General features: G+C 39.8%; 2 protein-coding genes across 5 annotated transcripts in view; one reads left to right on the top strand and one right to left on the bottom strand.

The window, feature by feature from the left end:
* rmdn2 (regulator of microtubule dynamics 2) overlaps nt 1-15,112 on the bottom strand; it is a 36,058-nt gene extending 20,946 nt beyond the window's left edge. Inside the window, exons 1-3 of one of the 4 annotated variants that reach the window (XM_086093550.1) lie at nt 14,906-15,112; nt 4,565-4,627; nt 224-268 (exon numbers count right to left, since the gene is read on the bottom strand). The gene's annotated coding sequence lies outside the window, so the exon portion shown is untranslated. Of the gene's footprint in view, nt 1-223; nt 614-902; nt 1,202-4,564; nt 4,628-14,905 lie in introns of those variants that run through there. The other 3 variants (XM_086093551.1, XM_086093549.1, XM_086093548.1) reach the window with 3 other exon arrangements.
* Nucleotides 14,871-21,875, top strand: cdc42ep3 (CDC42 effector protein (Rho GTPase binding) 3). Its single transcript, XM_086093552.1, has 2 exons — nt 14,871-15,100; nt 20,164-21,875. The coding sequence occupies exon 2, from the start codon at nt 20,323-20,325 to the stop codon at nt 21,373-21,375; it is 1,053 nt and encodes a 350-aa protein (XP_085949678.1). The 5' UTR covers nt 14,871-15,100; nt 20,164-20,322; the 3' UTR covers nt 21,376-21,875.
* Nucleotides 21,876-22,552: the final 677 nt, after the last annotated feature.

The raw sequence follows: 22,552 nt of genomic DNA, 5'->3' as shown, positions 1-22,552 counted from the left end.
ATTGTAACATTAAAACATCACATGTAGACACACTAGCAGGGCCAGCATGAGTACAATCGGTAATACAAATCGAATCAAACACTCTGCACAGGTGACAGGGAGCATGTTACCTAGCAGCAGACAGCAACTCGACGAAACATGAACAATCCGTCTGTTTGTCAGTGACAATGTCGTTGCTTTGTAGCAAAAATAAGAGAAAACAATATGCAGTTTTATTACTTACAGTTGCAAACAGCCGCGTTGCACCTAGCTTCGTTCAGTGACAGTCCTGTCAACGACCAAAACAAAGTTGCTGGCTGAGGTTCGTAACACCTTTTTAAACGCGTAGCATAGTGACATTCGGTTTTTCAACACGTCGCGTCTTTTATGTTGAAAATAAAAAGTGTCTCCATTATCGCGGACCTAGTTGCTGAAGATTATTAATATTAAAGAAGCCTGGTCAGTAGTGGTTCGACTAGCTCTTTGGTGCATCGAACAAAATAGTCCGTTTGGTTTCAAACGCACTCATGAAAGGTTCCGCTTAACGGTTATTCATTTACTTATTTATTTTTAGGTCCTCCAGCGACAGGCCGGGTCAGACGTATGTTAATTGGGAATTGTTCAAATTAGAAACCACTCTTCATCTTGGCCGGTAAACGTATGACTGTATGGATTTGCTGTGATCACGTGCCGTTAGAACCTGTCCGAAGTTTCCAGAAGAAGCATGACACAAGTTATCAAGACCAACAACACAGCTCGCAGATAAAATCATCATTACTGACTTGACTACAGTGAAGAAGGAAAAAAAACTGTTATCATTGTATTCATCAGTGTGCTTATTCTTAGTGTTCTAATTTGCTATCTTGAAACATGATGAATTTGTCGTTCAAATTTATATAGCAATATTAAATGCAGACGCTTACCTCTAGAATTTGCTCCTCTCACTTTCTCTCCAGAGGACACTGATTATATGTATTGACTTGCTCACTATCAAATCAACCTTGCATGTGGTTATTGCAGTCCTCAGTCAGGTTTATTTAAGAATTAAAAATAGCTTTTAAGGAGCAGAGAGGTTGGCTGAATATTCATGTTCCTGTTTCGGAGCTTTTTCATGAAAAGAAAGCTGACAAAATATGTAACTTTACAAAGCAACAGGTTGTACCGGTACTGTATATATTTTTTTACATGCCAAAAGGACTTTACCACTAAATCGCCTATAAATGATTAAGTGGCAATACTGATTGTGATGTAGCGTGAAGTTCTTTTATGTAATGATGTACGCTACGTGCCTTTTTCCCACCAAACACTTTGAACACAGTATTGTTCTTTTGTACACCACAGCCGCATTCTGCCAACAGGGAACAAAACCCCTCGAGAAATCCAGAGGAATAGCTGTGGGGAGAAAAGAACGGGCTATCGCTCTGGGTATGTCCTGCAGTCAAACTGTAAATGTGTTAATAACGGACTGCGTACAGTCGTGGCCTTGTTCCCATTGAGTCAAAGTCAGCAGATAAGCAGATATGGTCAAAACTGTAATTTTATCATCCCACACACATCTGCTCAAATGCTCATGCTACCCAGAAAGAAATAAAAGCAGCCACAGGTTTTCTTTGGTGCATGCAAAAACCCAATGCATTTAACAAACCATGCACATGAGAAAAGGAGCATAAATAGAGTCATCACATCACATGCTTTGGCACACATCAGTGCTAGCCATAATATTTCCAATTCATGATTTCAACGCAGTGCAAGATGAATTAGCAACTTCAAAATCTGTTGCATGTCATGTTGTTATGGTCTTCTTGTGTCACAAAAAGCGCATAATCAGGCAACTTTAGCATTGATAAGAAGAATAAAAAGGCACAACACTTTTTTTGACTTGCTTGCAAGCATGTTTCAATATTTGGTAAACAAAGCCACTGTTTACTTTTGTTTTTGCATGTTTTGCAAAGCAAACAAAACCAAAACTGACAAGAATTTGTTGCTAGGCTAATTATAATAATTTACATGCAACTGTCTTGTTCATGACTTGGTATCAGTAATTTCTTCTTTACTGCTTATCCTGTCAGCTGCCAGTTAGCCCAGGTTTGACTATTGGCGAGAGGTGGCCGAGCACAACATACACAGATAACCATTTACTCCCACACATTTGCATCTATTTGGGAATTTAGAGTCTTCAATTATCCTACTAACATGGATGTTTTGGGAATATGTGAGGAAGCCCAAATACCCACAGAAAATCCAAGCACAGCAAACTCCACACAGATTCAAACCCAAAACCTCTTGACTGTGAAGCATACATACTAACCGTGCCGTCATGCATACAAGTCATAGAAAAGCAATGGAATTTCAAAAAAATAAATATATATTTTTTTAAATGTCACACTGGTTAGATACAAGGTACAGATTAAACTTAAGGTCATAGTTAAATGATTAAAAGTCCAATGGTCCATCCAGGCTGCCAAGCAGATTAGCAGAAAACCAGTACAAACATTACAAACATGGACAAACAGAAACCTGCTTTGGGTAGCTTGAACAGTGGCACGGAATGACTTTATTAATTACTGAACCAACAGGGATGAACAGAGAATGGATTTAAATGAAGGGTTAATATTCTGGGGAATTGTGTAGGAAGTGCTGAGTGTTCATTAGATGGGTAAAGATCTTTATAATTTATCCCATCAGCCATTTAAATGTTTGTTCAGATATAGTTTTAACGGCACTGGTGTGTATGGGCTACAAATGCATTTTTTCCCCCTTGTCTTTATAACTCATCCATAAATGTCCATATAGAAACCGGTCTTATACAATGTGCAGTTCCATTTAAGGACAAAAAATGTGCTGCAACTCATTCTATTTGTTAAAGGGCAAGTCATCTTTTTAGTTAATTCTTAGGCCGTGGCTACTTTATCTAGTTCTAAGTTTCACGTCCAATCTGCATTTTTTGACCTGGATTCATAGAACAGTAGGCCTGTTCCGACTAATTAGGGATGTGATTTGTTCAGCAGGCATGGTCTTTTCTACTTTTAAGTAAAATACCATAGGCACAAAAACCAACACTCCTGCCTATCTTTTTAAATCTCATGATTTCAACTGTGTGACACTGCCCTCTAGTGTGTGATATTGAACGGTACATTCCTGTTTCTATCAACTTTTTTAACGTTATCATTAAATATATGCATTTCAAAAATATGATTTGTGCACCACTAAAGCATTACTGGATATTACTGAATTCACTTTCTTGATTGATGAGACCTGGCAACTTTGGGACCTGATAATGTTTTTCATGAAGTCAATAAAATGTCACCATAGCTGAAACCGTTCATATAACTGATAAAGGTAAAGATGCATACATTTAGTATTCCGCTAGAGGAATGTCCACCAGAGCTGTTGCTCATCAAGGGAATGTTCATTTCTCCATAGTATATTGAGTTGTAGATTAAGGAATTCCTGGATAGATAGATAGATAGATAGATAGATAGATAGATAGATAGATAGATAGATAGATAGATAGATAGATAGATAGATAGATAGATAGATAGATAGATAGATAGATAGATAGATAGATAGATAGATAGATAGATAGATAGATAGATAGATAGATAGATAGATGGATGGATGGATGGATAGATGGATGGATGGATGGATGGATGGATGGATGGATATTATTATACTGTACTATATTTTAGATAAAGACTATAAATGAACTGATGGAGCAGGACAACTGCCATTACGTAAGTCGACCAACAGGGGGCAGCCAAATATTATATTTTGAACTACTGTACAGTATTCCAGTTTATTATGGCCCATGAACGTGTTCACATATTGTGAACTTAAAATCACAAACTTCAGTATATTTTTGGAACTTTTATGTGATATCCACACCTCAAGTGTGACAATTTGCCTACAGGACACCTGGAAGTCATGCACTTCACAAATCTGGCCTTAATGGAAGAATGGCAAGAAGAAAGACACTGTTGAAAGAAAGGCATAAAAGGTTTGCCATGTAGGGGAACCAACAAACGTGTGGAAGAAGGTGCATTGTTGAGACCAAAATTGAATGTTTTTGGCCTAAATGGAAAGTGCTATGTGAGGTGGAAAACTAACATTGCTCATCACCCTGATCACACCATCCCCCCAACTGTGAAACATACTGGTGGCAGCATCATGCTGTGGGAATGCTGTCCTTCAGCAGGGGCACAGGGAAGCTGGTCAGAGTTGATGGGAAGATTGATGGAGCTAAATACTGCCTTCCCAATCACAGTCATGCTCCATCCATTCTGGTAGATCTAGAGCTTTTTTTTTTATTATTATTATTATTTTTTTTAAATGAGCACAATTTCAATATGGGGAAAATAGGGGGGGGCACATATAGTCACATGATAATCAAAGACATAACAACAAAAACTCAATTACTAGGGGTATAGAGTGAAATGAGACGTTACAGGCCAGACACAGTGAGCAGACGCTATTATGTCAAGGGCTCTACTTACTGTTTATACCATGTAAGATGTGTCAAAATCAAGCACACAACAATCCATTGTGTTAATAGGTGGAGTAGGCCAAAGATGAAACACATACACACCTGACTGACTCGCCTGTGGTTTATGTTGACAGCTCCAGACACAATTCACCAGTAGCCCATTGCCTGAAAAGGTGAGGAAAGACTGAATCACATGTCCTTGGGCAATTTCATCATGCCTCGCTTGTCATCCATTATAACTAAAACCTATTTATTTTGCAGAGGGTTCAGAAGGAATGAATGATGAAGACTCATTCTAATTAATATTACCTGATTAATATGTGGGTTATTTCACAAATTACTCGTAGTGACATAACATGACAAATTTTGCTCCTGATTTGAAAACGTAATTCTAACCGCTCTGTTTTTGTACTTTGTAGATAGGTGTCCCTGCACTTTGCGTAGAAACAGACACAAATTAATTTTCCTTTCCTTTGACTCTTTTTAGAGTGGGACCAAACCAAATCTTTTTAGACTAAAATGTACTCTAAAAAATTTACGTCGTATAAATGCACTTTGCACATGCCGCTCTCATCTGTCGGACCCCAGCGAGTCAATTTCGGCTTCCTCAACATGTCCATATATGGTTTATGTCCTACTCGTCTTCAAAATTCTGTGAATCTTGTCATGTTTACAAAATTCTACAATCTAATAAACTACCTAACCACCGAAACACACCCTGTCACAAAAAAAAAAAAAAAAAAAGACGTGCTGACAAAAACAACATGCAACAATGCTGCTCCTCCCTCATCTGCAAAAGCTGCAATTTCTCCTGTTGCTCCATTTCTGACTCTTTGCATGTGGTTGCTGAGTGAAAACCAGCACGGTGCCTAGAATAGCTGAGGGTGGGGAGGGACAGCAGACTTGCATTTGGCCTGCTGAGTGCAACGCTGTGGAGTGTCTTTCAACCGTCCGTTGGCCTGTGGAGTGGAGGCTGCTTCCTCATATGCATGCCGGTGGTCAGCGCATTGCCTACACACCCTCAACTATTTCTGTCTTCTTTCATTTTCTCTCACTCCCTTTGCTTTACACACACACACAGCCAACTATACAGTATATATGATCAAATATTTCTTCCAAGGAGGCACATCGGTGGAAGAAAAGTTTTATTTTGCTCCTTCAAACTTGTGAAACAAGTAATGTCATCAAAGTAAAAGATGAGTAAAGTTGCAGCTATTCTCGGACAAAATATATATATATATATATATAAAAAAAAAAAGCAAAGCATCAGTCATCAGAGGGAAATGGACTTTTAAGGATAACACTGACATTCCTGTGGTTTTACTGTTGCTTATCACAAGATTACGCGGAGCTGATTAAGACTAAAGCCAGAATGAGTCTTTGGTTGCACAAAAATATGAAGCATTCCTCAAGTTTAACATCTGAATATGTCAGCAAACTGCTGCAGTGGGAAACATAAATTAAAAATAATGTATTAAGGGCATGGGAATTCTGAAACTGAAATTGCAAAGGACAGGCCTAATTTAACCCTTCTTACAGTTTTTCTGTGTTGAATGAATCTGCAGTGTTCACCAAAAAAGGCTATATGAGTTCAAGTGTGGCTTGTCTACCCAGACACAGTACAAGCATTAAAACCACTTAGTGGTAAAGAATGTATCAATTCAAACCTAAAGTCCTTCCTTATCTCTAACTCACATGCCTTCCCTCCCTTCACCTCCCTCTTTCACTCTCGCAGCCACAGGACACATGCACACACTACTGTGCATTGCCACAAGCCAGGTCCACTTCTCATAAGGAAGAGACCAAATCATGGCTCCACTTGAAATGTAAAAAAATGCATTGACATTCATCATCTTGTCCTTCCGTGACACTTGATCCAGTAAGTAACAGTAGCTGTCTGAAGGCTCTGATTGACGGACAGTTGTGGCTCCAAAAAAAGAAAGCCGCCGGATGTGTCTGCCCGTGATTTAACCCTTGCTGTAGGGCGACGGATGGAATCTCTAAAACTTCTTCACCCATGGCATACGCACACACACGCTCCACATGAGGGAGGAGTTGCTCTTTTTGATCTACCCTCTGAGGCAATAAGAATATCCAGAGCAGAGCGTATAGTATATTTTTTTTAAGCTTTGGACATGTAGCTCCTCATTGAGTCACTGTATTGTATACATTTTAGCTCACACTTAGCGCTAAAAGGATTGGCACAAACATTTCTGAATGTATTCATACTTACACTAATTAAAATTTATGATAAGGAACAGTTTAGCATCAAACCCGAGAAGCCGATAGAAAAGTTGAAAGCACACATTACAATATAACCCTGTCAGCTTTGAGTAAACTCTGCTGAGCAGTCATGGCCGTTTGGAGTAATGCAGTATGGTATATTCTGCAGATAACAGACAATGCTTTCTATTATCTTTTTTTAATTTAATTTATTTATTTATTTTAATTGTATTTATTTATTTATTTATTTTTTAAATTTATTTTTTAAATTTATTTTTTAAATTTATTTTTTAAATTTATTTTTATTTTTTATTTATCTATTATCAATGATAAGATATATGCCAAATGTTTTTTCTCTCTTTTTTTTTCTTTTGATATGTTGTTTTATATGTAACATTTGTTGTCAAAGAATGTTTTTTTTATTCATGTTTTAATGTTAATGTTTAACTTTGCCTACCGTACAAGGAGTAATCAATGCATTAAATATATATATTTCGGCACCACATTTGTGCAAAAAGGGACATAGCTCTGACACTAAAATGAACAAGAATCCTATGTAAGTAATTTCTTTCCTCAATTTCACATTGTGCAGTTAAGCAGTTGCCAAGATTAACACAGGCAACATCAGCTGGATCCCTCAAATGCGTTCAATAAATTGAGGTCTTCAAGATAATCTCACCATATGTTACATGGCCTCAGCTGGAAATCAAATTGCACATGATTTCATTTAAGGCACATGAAAAGCAGCCAACTTAGATTACTCTGATCTACATAGGAAAATAAACCTCGAGTCCACAAGAACTAATACCACATCATTATTATCATCAGTTTAGTTCCATGTATACTAATTCTAGTGTATTCAATGTGGACAAACAGACTTCAATTGCATGTATAAAAATAGTTGTAATGCCTGCCCAACTATCAAGTGTGAAATTAAGCATCATAGAAAATCTTTTGTTGGCTACCGATTGTCAACCTCTAGAAAAGGCGTATGTGAGCATTCTGAAGTCAACATTTTGCCGAATTGTGAATTTCCCCAAACATGACTTGGCAACAAGGCTGGGTGAAGATGGGTCACTTTTCAAAGGAAGATCGGATTTCGGCCACTGTATCACATGTAAGCACTATCACATCAAATCCTAAAGGAACAAAAAGCTGCAGTGTTAGCACAAATTAGCATTGGGTAACAGTTATCAGTATTAGCTGCTGCTAACCGGAACATACTCAAAAGCTTGCTGACGTTGTTGACGTGGGTCAGGAGAAAAGTTATTCAGAGGTCTGGAGATGAAGTGCTGCCTCCACAAGTGAAAATATCTGTGTTTCTCTGCTCCTTTGCTGCTCCCTTTATCTGCAAACTTTGGGCTGTTAGAGAACATGTAGCCGTTAGCCTAGTTGCAATACCCTTGCGCCAACCCCAGTTGCCGTGGCAACAAAAGCCCATTGGGCCTGTTGTAGAGTGGGTGGGTGAAAGATAAAAAATAGCAAAAAAAATTGAGAAGGCATAGATAGATAGATAGATAGATAGCGATAGATAGATAGATAGATAGATAGATAGATAGATAGATAGATAGATAGATAGATAGATAGATAGATAGATAGATAGATAGATAGATAGATAGATAGATAGATAGATAGATAGATAGATAGATAGATAGATAGATAGATAGATAGATAGATAGATAGCGAAGAAATAAGTCCTAAGTTGAGAACTAAACATTTCTACAGTGGTAGGTATTTTCCATGGGTAGGACATTCCAAACTCCCCAGTACTCGCAATACAAACGGAATACAGAACCTTTTATCTGGCTAAGGCACCGAAAGGCCAGCATGTTGTGAGCCCAATGCACTGGATGGAACAGAAGGTACCACGTCAAGTCAGCAAGATAGGAATGCACTAATCATGGTAATGATTTATGAATAAGTAGCAAAATCCTAAAATCATTAGCCTGTTCAAAGTGTTTAGAATAAATGGAATACGATCAATGTTTTTAGTGCTCTTGCTGTAACAATTCGCTCTTTGCATCACTCATGGATAGAATTGATTATATCTTAGCAATTTCGAGAGAAAAAAAACAGTTCTCGCAATATTCTTAACATGCTGTTTAATGGAGAAAGTCAAATGCAACTCTCAGTTTTTTGCTGAGTCACTTTGTGTAATGGTTCTTATCAAATCTTGGAGCAGTGTCCTTACACAGGGTTCAGAAGCAAAAAGTCACAGTTACGGTTGGCTGCTGTTCGGATTACCATCGATACTGTAATAATAAGTATTTTGGGGTCATTCTTATTTCGACAAATTATTCTGGAGAAATGAGAGCTTGTTTGTATTTCAACCATCACCACATGCCTGCGCTAAGTAGGGAAAAACAGGAAGTCATCATTTGGGAAGATGATGGGTAAACTGATAGCAAGCCTTCTGGGTCATGGTTATTTCCTATCCAAATATGCATTTAATTGCTGTGTAATATGCACCAGGTTGCTCTTCACTCTTATACTTTCTTTGTAGCGCACACATTTTTGAGTTATTCGTCACTTGTGAAACATCGAAGGTTTGGTGGTAATTGAAATTGTTTGATAATTACATACAAATTTCGATTACTGACACCTCGCCCACACGAAGGGAACATTACATAACGTCTGCTGTGCACATTCTCCAAATTCCTTCATGGTAGATTATGTTCCGAGAGTGTGAGATGCTTTAGTAAGGGAGAACAGACATTGCCAAGGGGGGCAAAGAGCTTCAATCTGCTAAAGTCATCACAGTGACATCTTGAAATGAAGAGGGAAAGCTACAGAAGTGTTGCTAATTGTCTGATGGTTTTTCTTTTTCGAACAAATATTTCAAAGGCAATGAATTCAACAATATTCATAATTACAGCTGTGATAGAAATGCAAAATTAGTAATGATTTTTATTAAAAAATTTTAAGCTGAAAGACGATGTGGAAAACTCTGCTTCCAGGTGGTCAGGGCAAGGTTTGGTGGGTTTCTACTGCGGTCGGCCCGCTGTGATATAAGTGAGCTTGGCGGTCTGCTAATTCTTATGGACATAATAGCACTTTGGTTGTGGATGGAGCAGGATGTAGGCTGTTGAAAATGGCCTCAACCACACGCTGCATGGTGGCCTGAGGCACATGGAGCACAATTCTAGTGGGGAAAATATCAAGTTATTTATTACTTGACTCTCATTTCTCTTTCTAAGGATGCAGAACACTCATTGACAGCCTCAGTGTCGTCGGACAGCTTAATTGAGAAAATAGTTTTTGTCCTCCCCCCCCCCTTTGTGAAGTTTGCATGTTCTCTCAAAGCCAGTAGTATTCCCAGAGTCCAAAAACATAGACAGCTTTTTCTACACTCCGAAAATAGATTGGTAAAAAAAAAAGAAGAAGAGTACCAATCTAGTAGGTTAAGCTCATATTGGCTTGATTAAATCATAGATTGGTCAGCCATTGACTATTCCGAGTGGTTACAGGCATACCAATTTTATTGATTAGCCATTATTACCAAATGAGGAATGGGTATTTTTCACAGCAGAATATTTCCACATTGTTACAGTGCAAGGCTTGAGGGGTGTCACTGGCTTTAATTATTTAAATTTAAAATTGATTGATGTGAAAATGTTCAAAACGGTGGGCGGCACGGTGGTGGACTGGTTAGCACGTCCGCCTCCCAGTGCAGACGACGTGAGATCGAGTCCGGGCTTCGGCCTTCCTGGGTGGAGTTTGCATGTTCTCCCCGTGCTTGCGTGGGTTTCCTCCGGGTACTCCTGTTTCCTCCCACATTCCAAAGACATGCATGGCAGGTTAATTGAACACTCCAAATTGTCCATAGGTGTGATTGTGAGTGTGAATGGTTGTTGGTCTCTGTGTGCCCTGCGATTGGCTGGCAACCAGCTCGGGGTGTACCCCGCCTACTGCCCGAAGCCAACTGGGATAGGCTCCAGCACCCCCGCGACCCTTGTGAGGATAAGCGGTTAAGAAAATGGATGGATGGATACAGTTTGTGATTAAATGTGAGTTAACTAGTGAAGTCAGGCAATTATTATTATTTTTATTTGTAATTAATCGCATAACTTCAATAGTTAACTCACGATTAATCACACATTTTATATCTGTATTTCTAAAAAAAAAAATCTAGGTTTTCATACTCTTGTTAACAAAAGTGGAAATTTTTTTCAACTAATAGATATAGTTCAAATGAATTTTTGACGACTAAAGCCGTCAATGGCAGTAAATGAGTTAAGGCACACCCACCTTACCCTAAATTGTAGAGAGTGAAAAAATAACCTAGCTATGCAGTCAGTGGAAAAACGAATTGCTCAGTGGGTTCACTTGATGTTTGTCAGCCTGGAATTGACGTAGACCCCAAGATTGGTGGAAAACTTGATCATATTGGACAGCTTCCCTGTGACCCTAAATAAGATCATCAGTATCATTTCAATAGGTTTGTTGACTTTGTCAAAAGTATGTATAGTTAATTATCTCTAATTAAAATACATTTTAAAAAGACGGATCACCTTGTTGAGCCAGTTTGGCTGGAAAATAATTACCATGAATTAAAATTTTCTTGACATTGAACTCCAGCGTTTCACCTTTGGCCAGGTTCCATAGCTGAAATAAACACCCAAGTGAAAGCACTAACTTTGGTGCGTGTGGTCTACTCAAATGACTCCCATAAACATATGCACACACACGTATACATTTTAGAATATAGCCGCAGACCAAGACGGTGCTTAGACATCCCACAAGACCCTCACCTCCACACTGTAACTCATCCACTGGGCTCTGTTCAATACCCGCAGCGTCAGAATTCTCCCAGGACATTGATGTCAATGAGAAAAGCAAAATGGCTTGATAAGAAAGTAAATGGATCGGTTGCATGCAGACAAAACTGTCAGCATGTGGCGCCAAGTTTTATAATAGCATACATGTTGATAAATGCAATGACCCGGCCATCCATAAAGCAGTATGGGGAATTGTGTTGTTATTGCAAGATATATTTTTATTATTTTGAAGTCATTCCCCTTGGAAACCTTTCCAAATGGCCTTCACCTAAACATGATAATTTATGAGATATTACACGATGTCCACACTTGGGCCAGAAAATGGCTGCACCAGTAATGCATTCCATTAATAAAGCACCAACACTCTATAATATCTCCCTGTCCATCTGTCAGTGCTTTATATGAAAAATGACTTAACCTACTATATAGCCCAACAATAAGACTCGGCACATCTCCAAATATTTGACAGGGGAAAGCAAACAACAGTTTTTTTTTTCCCACTCCCAATGTGAGACCCACATGGCTTCCCTCAGACAGGAAGTGATACTGATGAGGCTTGCACCGTAAAGGGCGTGAACAAGTATGGTAGCAACTGGAGGAGGAAGGGTGTAGTCGGCTAATATGTCAACTGACTCAGGCGTTAACGCGATACAAAATCAATCTGTAAGCATGTCATCAAGCACTTATTGTTATACCTTTTCAGGCCATCTCAATTACTGAAAGAAAGAAAATAATGATGTCTATGGTTATAAATACTTTTGTTGTGTGGTTGTAACTTCAGTTGTACAATTTAACCATAGATCCTAATAGAGTGCATCAGTGTGGAATTCTCACTCAGCTCGAGGAAAGAGTGAGTCAAACACATTCCGAAAACACACAAATAAGTTGCATGCATGCTAGTTGCTAGTATGCCACAAAATGCAATCATGCAGTTTTTTTGTGTATTTGTCAATAAGTGTCCTAAATAAACGATGTCTGGACGCCCTAGTCTACGGTTTTATGGAATATACAGTTAAATTATTCATACCCTTAGTCACTAATAATGTGGTAGAATGCCGTAAAATGTTCTGCTTCGTCAAAAGTGTCGAATAATTTTCATCATGCAAAACTTTTTTTGTAATCTATACAGTAGTTGTATATTTCTCACCATCATACATTATTTTATGGCTTCATTGAGCACTTGTAAAAACTGTAATATAACAAAATATTACTTTTTATTATACAGTTTTTTTTCTTTATTTTAAAAACATAATTTATTTTACAAAAATACACTCTGTTTTTATGTCAAATGTAAAATAACATGAAATCACTGTAACTGTAAAAACACACAATATTTCTGTTCTTCTACAAAAACAAACAAACAAAAAGCTCCATTAGAAACGTTCACAAAAAATACGTTCACAAATGTATTGTAATTTTACAAATATTTGTCTGTTATTTAGTTAACAGTAAAAAAATATTTTAAATTATTATTTGAAATTTTGCCATAATTTCTTTGTGAATTTACTGTTTTAAGTGTTAAAATTACAGTTAAAAACTGTACTTTAATTATGGAAAAACACAGTGTTTTTATGAGAAAGTAATTTCACAGTATTTTTCTGGCATCCCAGCTGCTGGAAAAATTACAGGTTTTTTGTTTTTTTTTGTTTTTTTTACAGTGTGCCATTTCCAGCCAAGATAAAGTGATATTTTCTTTTCTCAAAATTTGGCCAAAATTCACAAATTTTGATTGTATCTTGGAGTCTAATAATGTCTTCTTAATAATTGCTTAATTCTAAGTACCATGATGAAAATAATATAGCAGGTGATTGACACTACAAAGGTTTTTGCTTTTAATGCACTTGGAGTGGACACTTCTCCTGTTTTTTACTATTACAAATTGGGCTAAACACACTCTACGAGAGAGCAAGTAGTAGACCTTTGACCTTTCAATGATTCCGATTTTTCTGGCAAAAGTATGCAATTGCAAGATTTCTCTACTGTTCTATTCTAAAAGTGTAGACAAAATTCCTTCACAACCACCCCAGTGTCCCAAATATAAATACATTTTTAAAGATATTAGCTTTCAAAACATGAGAACTCAATTTTGAAATGTTTGCTATTTGTCCTGAGGAACAAAAACTAAACATATGAAAAGAGCGAGTATTATCCGATTTGAAAGTACTGCATAATGGTTTGAATGAGAATACAGTGTTGACTGTTCCACCTACAGATCATGTGCTGGCCATGGGTACTACAATGACATTCATTCACAACTGCTGTCTGTCATAAGTCACTGCACAAGTTTGTTGTCATTCATAATAGACTTAGCAAAACATCATATAGAAGACACAGGGAGGGAAAAAATGAGCAATTCTATAACCAAGGAGGTGAGGGAGTGAGTTTGCTTAAGGATGTACTGCATCATGTGGAAGACAGTGAAGCAAGTACATGTACTCACAAAGCAGTAATGATATCTTGGGTCAAAATATTAGGTACACTTGCACAATAAATACAAAAAAATACAAATATTTTTTTTACCTTAACATTAATGTTGTTGTTTTTTTTTAAAGGTCAGTTTTTGACTTGAGAGTTTGTCTGGTGTTTAATGTTTTGGTTTTAGTTTATGATTGTATATGTCCCTTGATATTTATCGCCCACCACTTGACAAGCAGAAAATGCCTCATTGGGGTACTCAGCACTGCAGCTTGTGAGGTTTTTCCTGTGAGCTGCACTGGTTGCCAAGGTGATTAGATTTGTTCTCATATCGCGCTCATAAAAAATTTGACTGATCATTTAATTCATAATTTCCTTTACTTGCCATGCATGTGGCTGGAAAGCTGCGCGGATATCTTACTTGTCTGAAGACAGTGCTGTTTTATGACCTACACGTCCTCTGCAGATACTGCATTGCTGCAGTGTTCTGCGGCAATTAGTCCTCTCACACTGTCGCAACAGTCTGCTTCTGTGCAAGGCGGTGTATTCAGCCAAATACAGTATTCTAACAGGAAATGGGAGGTGGTCCGTTTGGAAAGAATGCATGTGACAAACAGATAAGGATAAAAATGCTAAGAAATAGTCCGGTCCAGTCAAATGTCTGCAGGCTGCCCAGTGAATATACAGAAAAGCTCTTATCAGATGTGAGCATTCTTACAGTCACACAGACAAAATGAGGGCGAGTGAGCACACAGGCACGTGCTGCTGCAGGTTGCAGGGCTAAAGCTTGTGATTACTACAGCTCCAACATTTCACAGGGAAGCAATAAAGTAAAACAATCCGAGGATTGAAAAGGAGAGACTACAGGCATGCACAGGTGTCGCTAGAGAGAGGGAGAGAGAGAGAGAGAGAGAGAGAGAGAGAGAGAGAGAGAGAGAGAGAGAGAGAGAGAGAGAGAGAGGGTGAGAGAGAGAGGAAGAAGAGGGAGGAAGGGTGTGAGGGAGGTATAGGAGGAGACTTGACTTACTACAGAGAGGAATAGGAGCCGAAGAGCAATTCAAAAACAGCTGTCCGGCAGACGTCCCAGTCGACAGAAGTGCAGCCCCGAGGCAGAGACCGGAGGCAAGGCAGCGTCTTCAAGACATTAAAGAAGCCACTGAAGACAAGCACAGAAAAGCAATGAGATTCCTCTACCTGGGGATGATCAAGATTTACTGAGAAGGTGAGTGAGCACAAGAGTGGACCTGAATTGCTGAATGTCTTAGCTAATGTAGTTGTGATGTGTCGGTTTCTATGGAGGTGCCCCAGTGTGCATTTTTGTACCTTTTCAGCAAATCTCAAAGTCAAACACGTGACTGCCAAGAGCAACATGATATGCTCGCTCAGGAGTACTATAGCTACACATCTAAAGCATCTTCAGTAAATAGCAGATCTGGCTTCTTTATCGCTCTAGATGTGTTTGGTGTGTTGATAGAAATTGAGAAAAAGATTCTATTTCACGATTTGTGTGCTTTGATTTGGGTTTCTCGCTCAGCACGCACCAAGGATATTACTGACAAGATGCCGGTGGTAAAAGGGGAGCAAGATAGACAGAACAAACGCTCCACCCTGCTATTCACATTGCCACCAGGCGCCTCAGAAGTAAAGCCTTTGCCTATAATTGAGTCTTTTTTTTTTTTATGAAACAAACACTTCAGACTATTCTAAGGCTACCATTTACACTTGAACTCGCGCTTTCAGCTTTTCAAAGGCAGCAATTAAAGCTGGTCTTTTATATGCCAATAATTAACCATAACTATCAAATTAGAGCTATACAAAACCCATATCAACACATTAATCCTATCTTCAAGAGGGATATTTAGTGGGTGCATAACTTCTATTTTGGACCAATAGGGAAGTCACATGCAGGTCACATTTTGAACAGCTGCTCTTCATATTCGACGTGGTGCCACCAGGAATATGCAATGTTGTCATACCGGTTGCACCACTAATAATATACTGACCCATTTGTAGTGCACGTGACTTGCCCCCAAATGCCCTCACAAATCACAAGCCACACGTTGAACGGCAAATGCCAACACCTTCCTCCTTATGCTGCCGCCCGCGCTTATAACAAAGTCCCCGAGCAGGGACTGATGAAGCCAAGCTCAGTATTTGAAGAGGCTGGAGCGACGCCAGATCACTCCGTGCCCACACAGATAGCTACTGCTGACCACACTGCTCACCCAATGACACTCTGGTTTATCGTGCCGGATGAATTCTCAGGCAAGTATATTTAGGAAGGGGTGCCGTCAGATTCCAACTCCCCCAGAGGTATAAATGAAAACCGTGACCGCATTCTGTTGTGGCGGCACTGCTTGGCTCTGAATGGCCGACACGTGCAACACTAACTCTGTTTGAACAAGTACCAAAAGCAGGGTGCAAATCTGGGTCTGGCTTTGTGACTAATCAGAATGCTCCAAAAACTGGAGATTAATTTGAACTGCAAAGTTTTGTGTGCCATGAAGTGTTCCAGTTAAGGCAATTATTGTTTACCCCGAGCATTGCGCGGATTCTTGAGATTCTCTGACTGTGTGAATCATTTCCAGCCAGCTCAGTTTTGCCTCACCACACCTCATGCAGGTGTGTTGTGTGTTGGCAGCAGTAGCCAAAAGCAGCATGATTGTTTTCCAAATACTTTGCATGTGGCCTTTTGGAATTCCTCTCATGTTTGCCATAAAAGCCAAAATGAGCTAGCAGCAGGATGTCTGATGTGAAGGTCATACCCTCAGCCTTTCACCACACCAGCTGACTTCTTACAGGCCACAAATGTTGACCTTGGCTACTATCACAAGAGAAGCTCTCCCTTTTAGGTCCACATAGATTTGGCCATTTTATCTTGAAAACCAATAATGGTTTGCTAAATATGAAGTTGCTTCGCCTGTAGCAGCTTCCATTCTTGCAGAGAGACCGAATTTATGTTCAACATTTGTGAGGTCGGAAGTCACTGCCGTTGGGAGAGAAGGCCTGGCTCTACTTACAGCTCTAGTTCATCTCACAGGTGTTTGGTGGGGTTGAGGTCAGGGTTCTTTGCAGGGGTAATTGAGTTTGATGGCTAACAGTGACTTTTATGGTAGAGGCCTTGCAATGTGCTTGGTGCATGCAACTAGAGTCATTTAGATTGTAGTAATTGTTTAGTCCCCTGGACCTAAACTCACTTGGAGGAGTAGTTTGGTTCCATTTGACCAAAAAATTAATAAAAGAAAATGTTAGGGATCACAACATTAATGTAGACAACATATGAAGTGAAAATGTTATGATTAAATTTTTGCAGTCGACTGTTGATTAATCATTAACACGGTTGACTTTTTTTTTAGAGTTGAAACTTGAAATCAAAGGTTATGCTTAATGTAATTTGTGGTTACAACCCAGGTAGCAAACTAGTAGAGAAAAACAAATTCTAGAAGTAGCTAGAAGTAGAAGCTCAGAGGCAAAGAGATGGATCATGCTGATTTTAAAGGTGATGGGAGTACTTTTACCTCACAGTTCAGGGATCGTGGGTTCACGTCCGGGTTTTGGTCTTCCAGTGTGGAGTTGTGTGATTGACTCTTGTTACTATGTGAGTATCCACCCGCAATCCAAAAAACATGCAAAGGAGCTTTGTTGAAGACTCTTAAAGTGGAAATCAACCTTAAACATTTCTTGACAATAATATCTTATATGTGACCTCATTAGTCGAAACATGACATTCTGAATAATGTAAAATTTTTGGAATATGAGTTATGAAGCAAAATCCAGCCATTTTTATCCATCTCAGGGGGCGGCCATTTTGCCACTTGATGTCGACTGTAGATGACATCACAGTTTCTCAGGGCTCAGGCAACAACCAATCAGAGCTCACCTGTTTTCTGAAGAAGCGCTGTGAGTGGTTGTTACCTGAGACCTGAGCAACATTGATGTCATCTTCACTCGACACCAAGTGGCAATATGGCCGCCCCCTGAGATGGATAAAAAAAGCTGGATTTTGCTGCTTAATTCATATTTCTAGTGATGGGAAAATGAAGCTTCATGAAGCACTTGTAATATTTTTTGACTCCTCTAGATGCCACTCTTCGTTGAAAGATGCAGTGGAAATGTAATCAATTTCCTTTGCACTAGCCTTTATATTTAAACCAAGCGCCACCATCTAAGGGAGTCAAAAATATCACAAGTGCTTCATGAAGCTTCATTTTCCCATCATTACATATTTCACTAACACAATATATTCCGTATTTAGACTAAAATTGTGGGGGGGGGGGGGGGGCTTCCAATTTAAATGTCCATAATGTGAATGACTGTTTCTTAATATATGTGCCCTTTGACAGCTCAGGGTGTACCCCAACTCTCAACTAAAGTCACCTGAGATGGACAAATTCACTCTCAACACACCTCAAACCACAAGACAATCTTATAAAAGATAAAATAATCAGCCGTTTGCTGTTGTTGGTGGAGAAGAAACAAAATGAAGACAAATGGAGCTCAATTATCTTTATCTGTGTAACAGGCCTGAGGCCACAGAAGACAATAGGGAGAGTGGGCAGGAGCACCGTGAGAATGAGAATGAAAATATTAATAGAAAGTTTGAACTAAACAAGTTACAGATCATGCTCACATTTTCATTAAGACTCCTCTTGTCCCTCCCTCTCCCCTTTGTGTTTGTACGTAACTATGGGCAAACAAACACGCTCTACCTCTCACATGGCGTCCATTCAAAACTGCTATCAGTCACAAGTGCAGTCAGGCATGTCACACAAGTACTCCAAGAACCATTGAGCACTGTGTGGTTGTTCACCACACAGTGTTTGTCATGACTATATCTACAGTATAGCCTTAGTATGGTGAAGCTTTCAACCAGACTGGCCTTCCCCGAAGTGCAAATTTCTTACCACAATAGGGACACTTTCCACAACACTTCGAGGAAACACTGGAATCCATGTAAAAAAAATGCTGTCAGAGCAGCAGTTTCAAGTCTCAGGGAGTGCCGGTCTCTCTGGCTCCGCACTAATGTGTATGCTGAATAAACATAGCCTGTCAAAAGTGTCTTTGATAAGGTTGATCTAGAATGTCTGTGGCGTGCAATGGAGCAGGAATGTGGATTTTTCTTTCATTACCTTGTGTCTTTTTGATTCAACTAGACCTGACTGTTTTTTTGTGATATACTGTCAGATGGTCACTGCTGACAACCTCATAAGTAAATGTCTATAAATGGGCAAGCTCTCCCCTATTGCCACTCATCGCACGCACGCATGCACACAAAGAGAGCGAGAGACAGAGAGAATACCCGTTTCTTCGCTCTAGTATTTTGTCTTAACAATGTCTTGCTTTATTGGCCAAACCAAATGTGCCCTCAGCTTTTTTTTACAGAGTTCATTCCAAAACTAAGCTTGTGGTGACATTCTCTGGTTTGTTTGTAATGGAAAAGACCCAGCGAAGGCAGAAAGCAATCAGTAACTTCATTAATGTAGTACGCCCTTAATAATGTTGACTCCTTCTGATGGGGTTTGCGCCTTTTCATTTCAAGTCAATCTCGTGCTTATCAAAGCTAAATCGCTCCACAAATCTGCATCACCTTCTTTCTTAAAATCCACTTGCCCTTATTATATGGCTCTCTCCAATCCCCCTAAAACCCTTTAACCTTTTTTTTCCCTCAGCTCTTCTCTATCTTGTGCGTGCCTGCGCAGTAGCGCTTACTCCAAAGCAGGGTGCCCTCCACTGATCCTATTAAAGTCCCCCTTTACTACCCCTCTCCCAATCTGTCAGGCAGCTGTTCTACATTAGCACATCCACAATGGTGCAGACCAAAGGAGGCTCACGTGAAAAGAGCTCATCCTCCTCTGTTCTTCAGGCTTTTAAGATCAGTGGATTCAAGTTGAGAAAGGAAATGTTTATTCTTTCTTTCAGGATCCCAAGTGTATTTCTTGTTGTACTTTCTGTAATGTTCTATTCAACAAAGATGGTAAATCAACATTTTCATGCCTCTTGAGGGTTGATGGGACTCATGTATAACTTTGACACAGGCTGATAAAAAAAAGTTATGCGCCAGTCTAGGCAGGAAGAGGACACCAGGCAGTTACATAAAAAGACAATTACTACAAAGAAGTACCAGATGGTTTATGTCTAAAAATGAATCTAGCTATTTAGTCATTTCTCTGCATTAAATATAACATTTACTGACTTCAAAACACTGTGTGTATAAGAAGTATAAGAAACTTGAAATTGTCAGAGTTGGAAAAAAGTGCTGACGGTCTCGTGCTTCTCTGCTTTCAGCTCGTTGGAGTCCCATCGCCTGTTTGGTGCTACAGTTATCGAAAGACTGCTGCTGGACAACGTAATACTAAGAATGTAACTCAAGATTCTCCTTGAGGATCTGTAATCCACAAGTTATAGAGTTACTCCTACTACTTCCTGAGCCCTGAAGTCACAGCCATGCCAGCCAAAGCACCAATATACCTGAAACCCACCAACAGTAAGAAGGGGAAAAAATGCCGCCTGCGCGATATCTTGTCACCAGACATGATCAGTCCTCCGCTAGGGGATTTTCGGCACACCATTCACATCGGCAGAGGTGGACAGAGGGATGCCTTTGGAGACATGTCCTTCCTCCAAGGCAAGTTTGAACTCTTACCAGGGAAGGGAGATTTCCAACCTCAGTATGGCGTCCAAAGTGAGTTTCTGCGAGCAAACAGTACAGGCGATGCTACCTTTGCAGATACCCCATCTCCCGTTCTGAAGAATGCCATCTCACTCCCAACCATTGGTGGCTGTCAGGCTCTTACCTTACCCCTGATCTCCTCGACGGTATTCTCCATGCCCCCACAACCGCTAGGGGACATAATGGGACCGACAACCCCAGTGAAACCTGACAGTATTGAGGACGTAGAGATCTTGCCGATGGATGCTTTGCTGCACTCAATGGACAACTACAGTAACAAGCCCTCTCCTCCCTTCCGAGACATCCAGTCAAAGCCTGACGTCCTTCTGGATCTCCTGGAGAACATGAAAAAGCCCAGGTCTAAAGCAGTTATCAAGACGAACATAACGGAGGACAGGATTGAGAAGCAATCGACTTATTACATCAATGGTCACAGCAACACCAGCTACAAAGCTAATGGAAGCCTTCACAGTAACACAAGCAGCGGCAGCATTGAAAGTTTTGCAAAGGAGGACTACAAGACCAAAATTTGTAGTAGTCTCACTGACAAGCGCAACGATTTAGGACCTTTTCGCAAAAATATTAACCTGGAATTCAAGCAGGAGCTCTCCAAGTGCAATGGCGAGTGGGCGGATAGAGACAGTGGGGTGGAGGAAGGCCGCATCTGTGATTTGGAGTATGAGTTTTCCAATGAGAAGAGCACATCACAGGAGTCCCTCACCCGAATCACAGGGTCACTGCTCTCCCTTGAACTTGATCTGGGCCCATCCATCCTGGATGATGTGCTCAACATAATGGATAAACCCGCAGTGAAAAGCAGGCCTTGAGCTACACGGAGGCCCTTAGAGGAGAAAGGGAATGATCAAATGATCAACTTCTAGCCAGGAGGGAACAAAAGGATTATGTGAGCTGCGTTAGACAGAGCTGCCTATGTTTTCATTATCAAAACATATAACTATTTTGGCTTCTATGGAGTGTTTTTTTTTCTTCTTTTTTTTTTGGCCATGCTGGCATGTTCATATGCATGTATAGTACTGAGTTACAGTATTGTGCCTTTAAACTTCATCCATTTCCTGTACTGCTTATCCTCACTAGGGCCGCGGGTGTGCTGGAGCCGATCCCAGCTGACTTTGGGCGAGAGGATTTTATAAATATTCTATTTGTTTTCTTTTTCAGATTCGAGTGTCAAACACTGTTTGGTTTTTGTGGGTTTAACAAAGCACTCTTTGATTTCGTTTTTTCATTGACCTGCCTCTTTTTTTTATGACAGAGTATTATGCATATTGTGTTTTTGAATTTTAACACAAATAAAATAATTTTTTTCTGATTTTGCCCAATTTATTTGTCTGACAATGTGCCACAATTACAAATTATAAGTTGAGAAACAAGAAGCACAAAAGGGAAATTAGAAACATACCGAGTAGAGATTGACAGAAGGACAGAATGGATTTATTTTCTGTCCTCTAACATTCCTTACATTCTGCCTCCTTGCCCTGCAGTGGGAGCACCGGTGGGTCTTCGGCCGGCGCCTGCACCATTTGTTTGCATGTAGAGGGACATGCAGAGGAGGGGTCTTTGACATTCTCTGCATTCCAGCCACAGTGCACAAGTGTCCTGGACCAGACATAAATCAGCTGTTTCAAGTGAGGGAGGAAGAGCCTTGGTTAAGTCACGCTATCCACTAGCCAAAATGTAGAGCCATGGGGGTAGTAAATGACACAAATAAAACCTAAAAGCAAACTTTGTTCAATGCTGAGCGATAGACGCATCCTTTCCGTCGATCCAGTCACGGTCAAGACATGTTGACTCAACAGTGTTAAAGCAACAGTGTATAAGGGCAGAAGGGCTGAACAGCAGTCTCTTGAGCCCAACTACCACCTCAGCAGTAGCTCAAAAGTCCTTTCATTATGTGTCTGCACATGTGCTCCTGCCATGCTTCTGAAGAAATAAAACAAGACCCTCGTGCTTGTGATAGGAAGCATATTTCATGTGCAAATAATCAAC

The sequence above is a fragment of the Leptonotus elevatus genome, chromosome 13 (genome assembly GCF_054856555.1).
Source record: "Leptonotus elevatus isolate MCC_2025b chromosome 13, RoL_Lele_1.0, whole genome shotgun sequence".
NCBI lineage: Eukaryota > Metazoa > Chordata > Actinopteri > Syngnathiformes > Syngnathidae > Leptonotus > Leptonotus elevatus.
Note: the sequence above shows the minus strand (reverse complement) of the source record. Positions and strands in the feature narration are given on the sequence as shown.

What these genes read in the sequence shown, in the direction of transcription:
- cdc42ep3 (XM_086093552.1), top strand. Translation starts at nt 20,323, where the DNA reads ATGCCAGCCAAAGCACCAATATACCTGAAACCCACCAACAGTAAGAAG.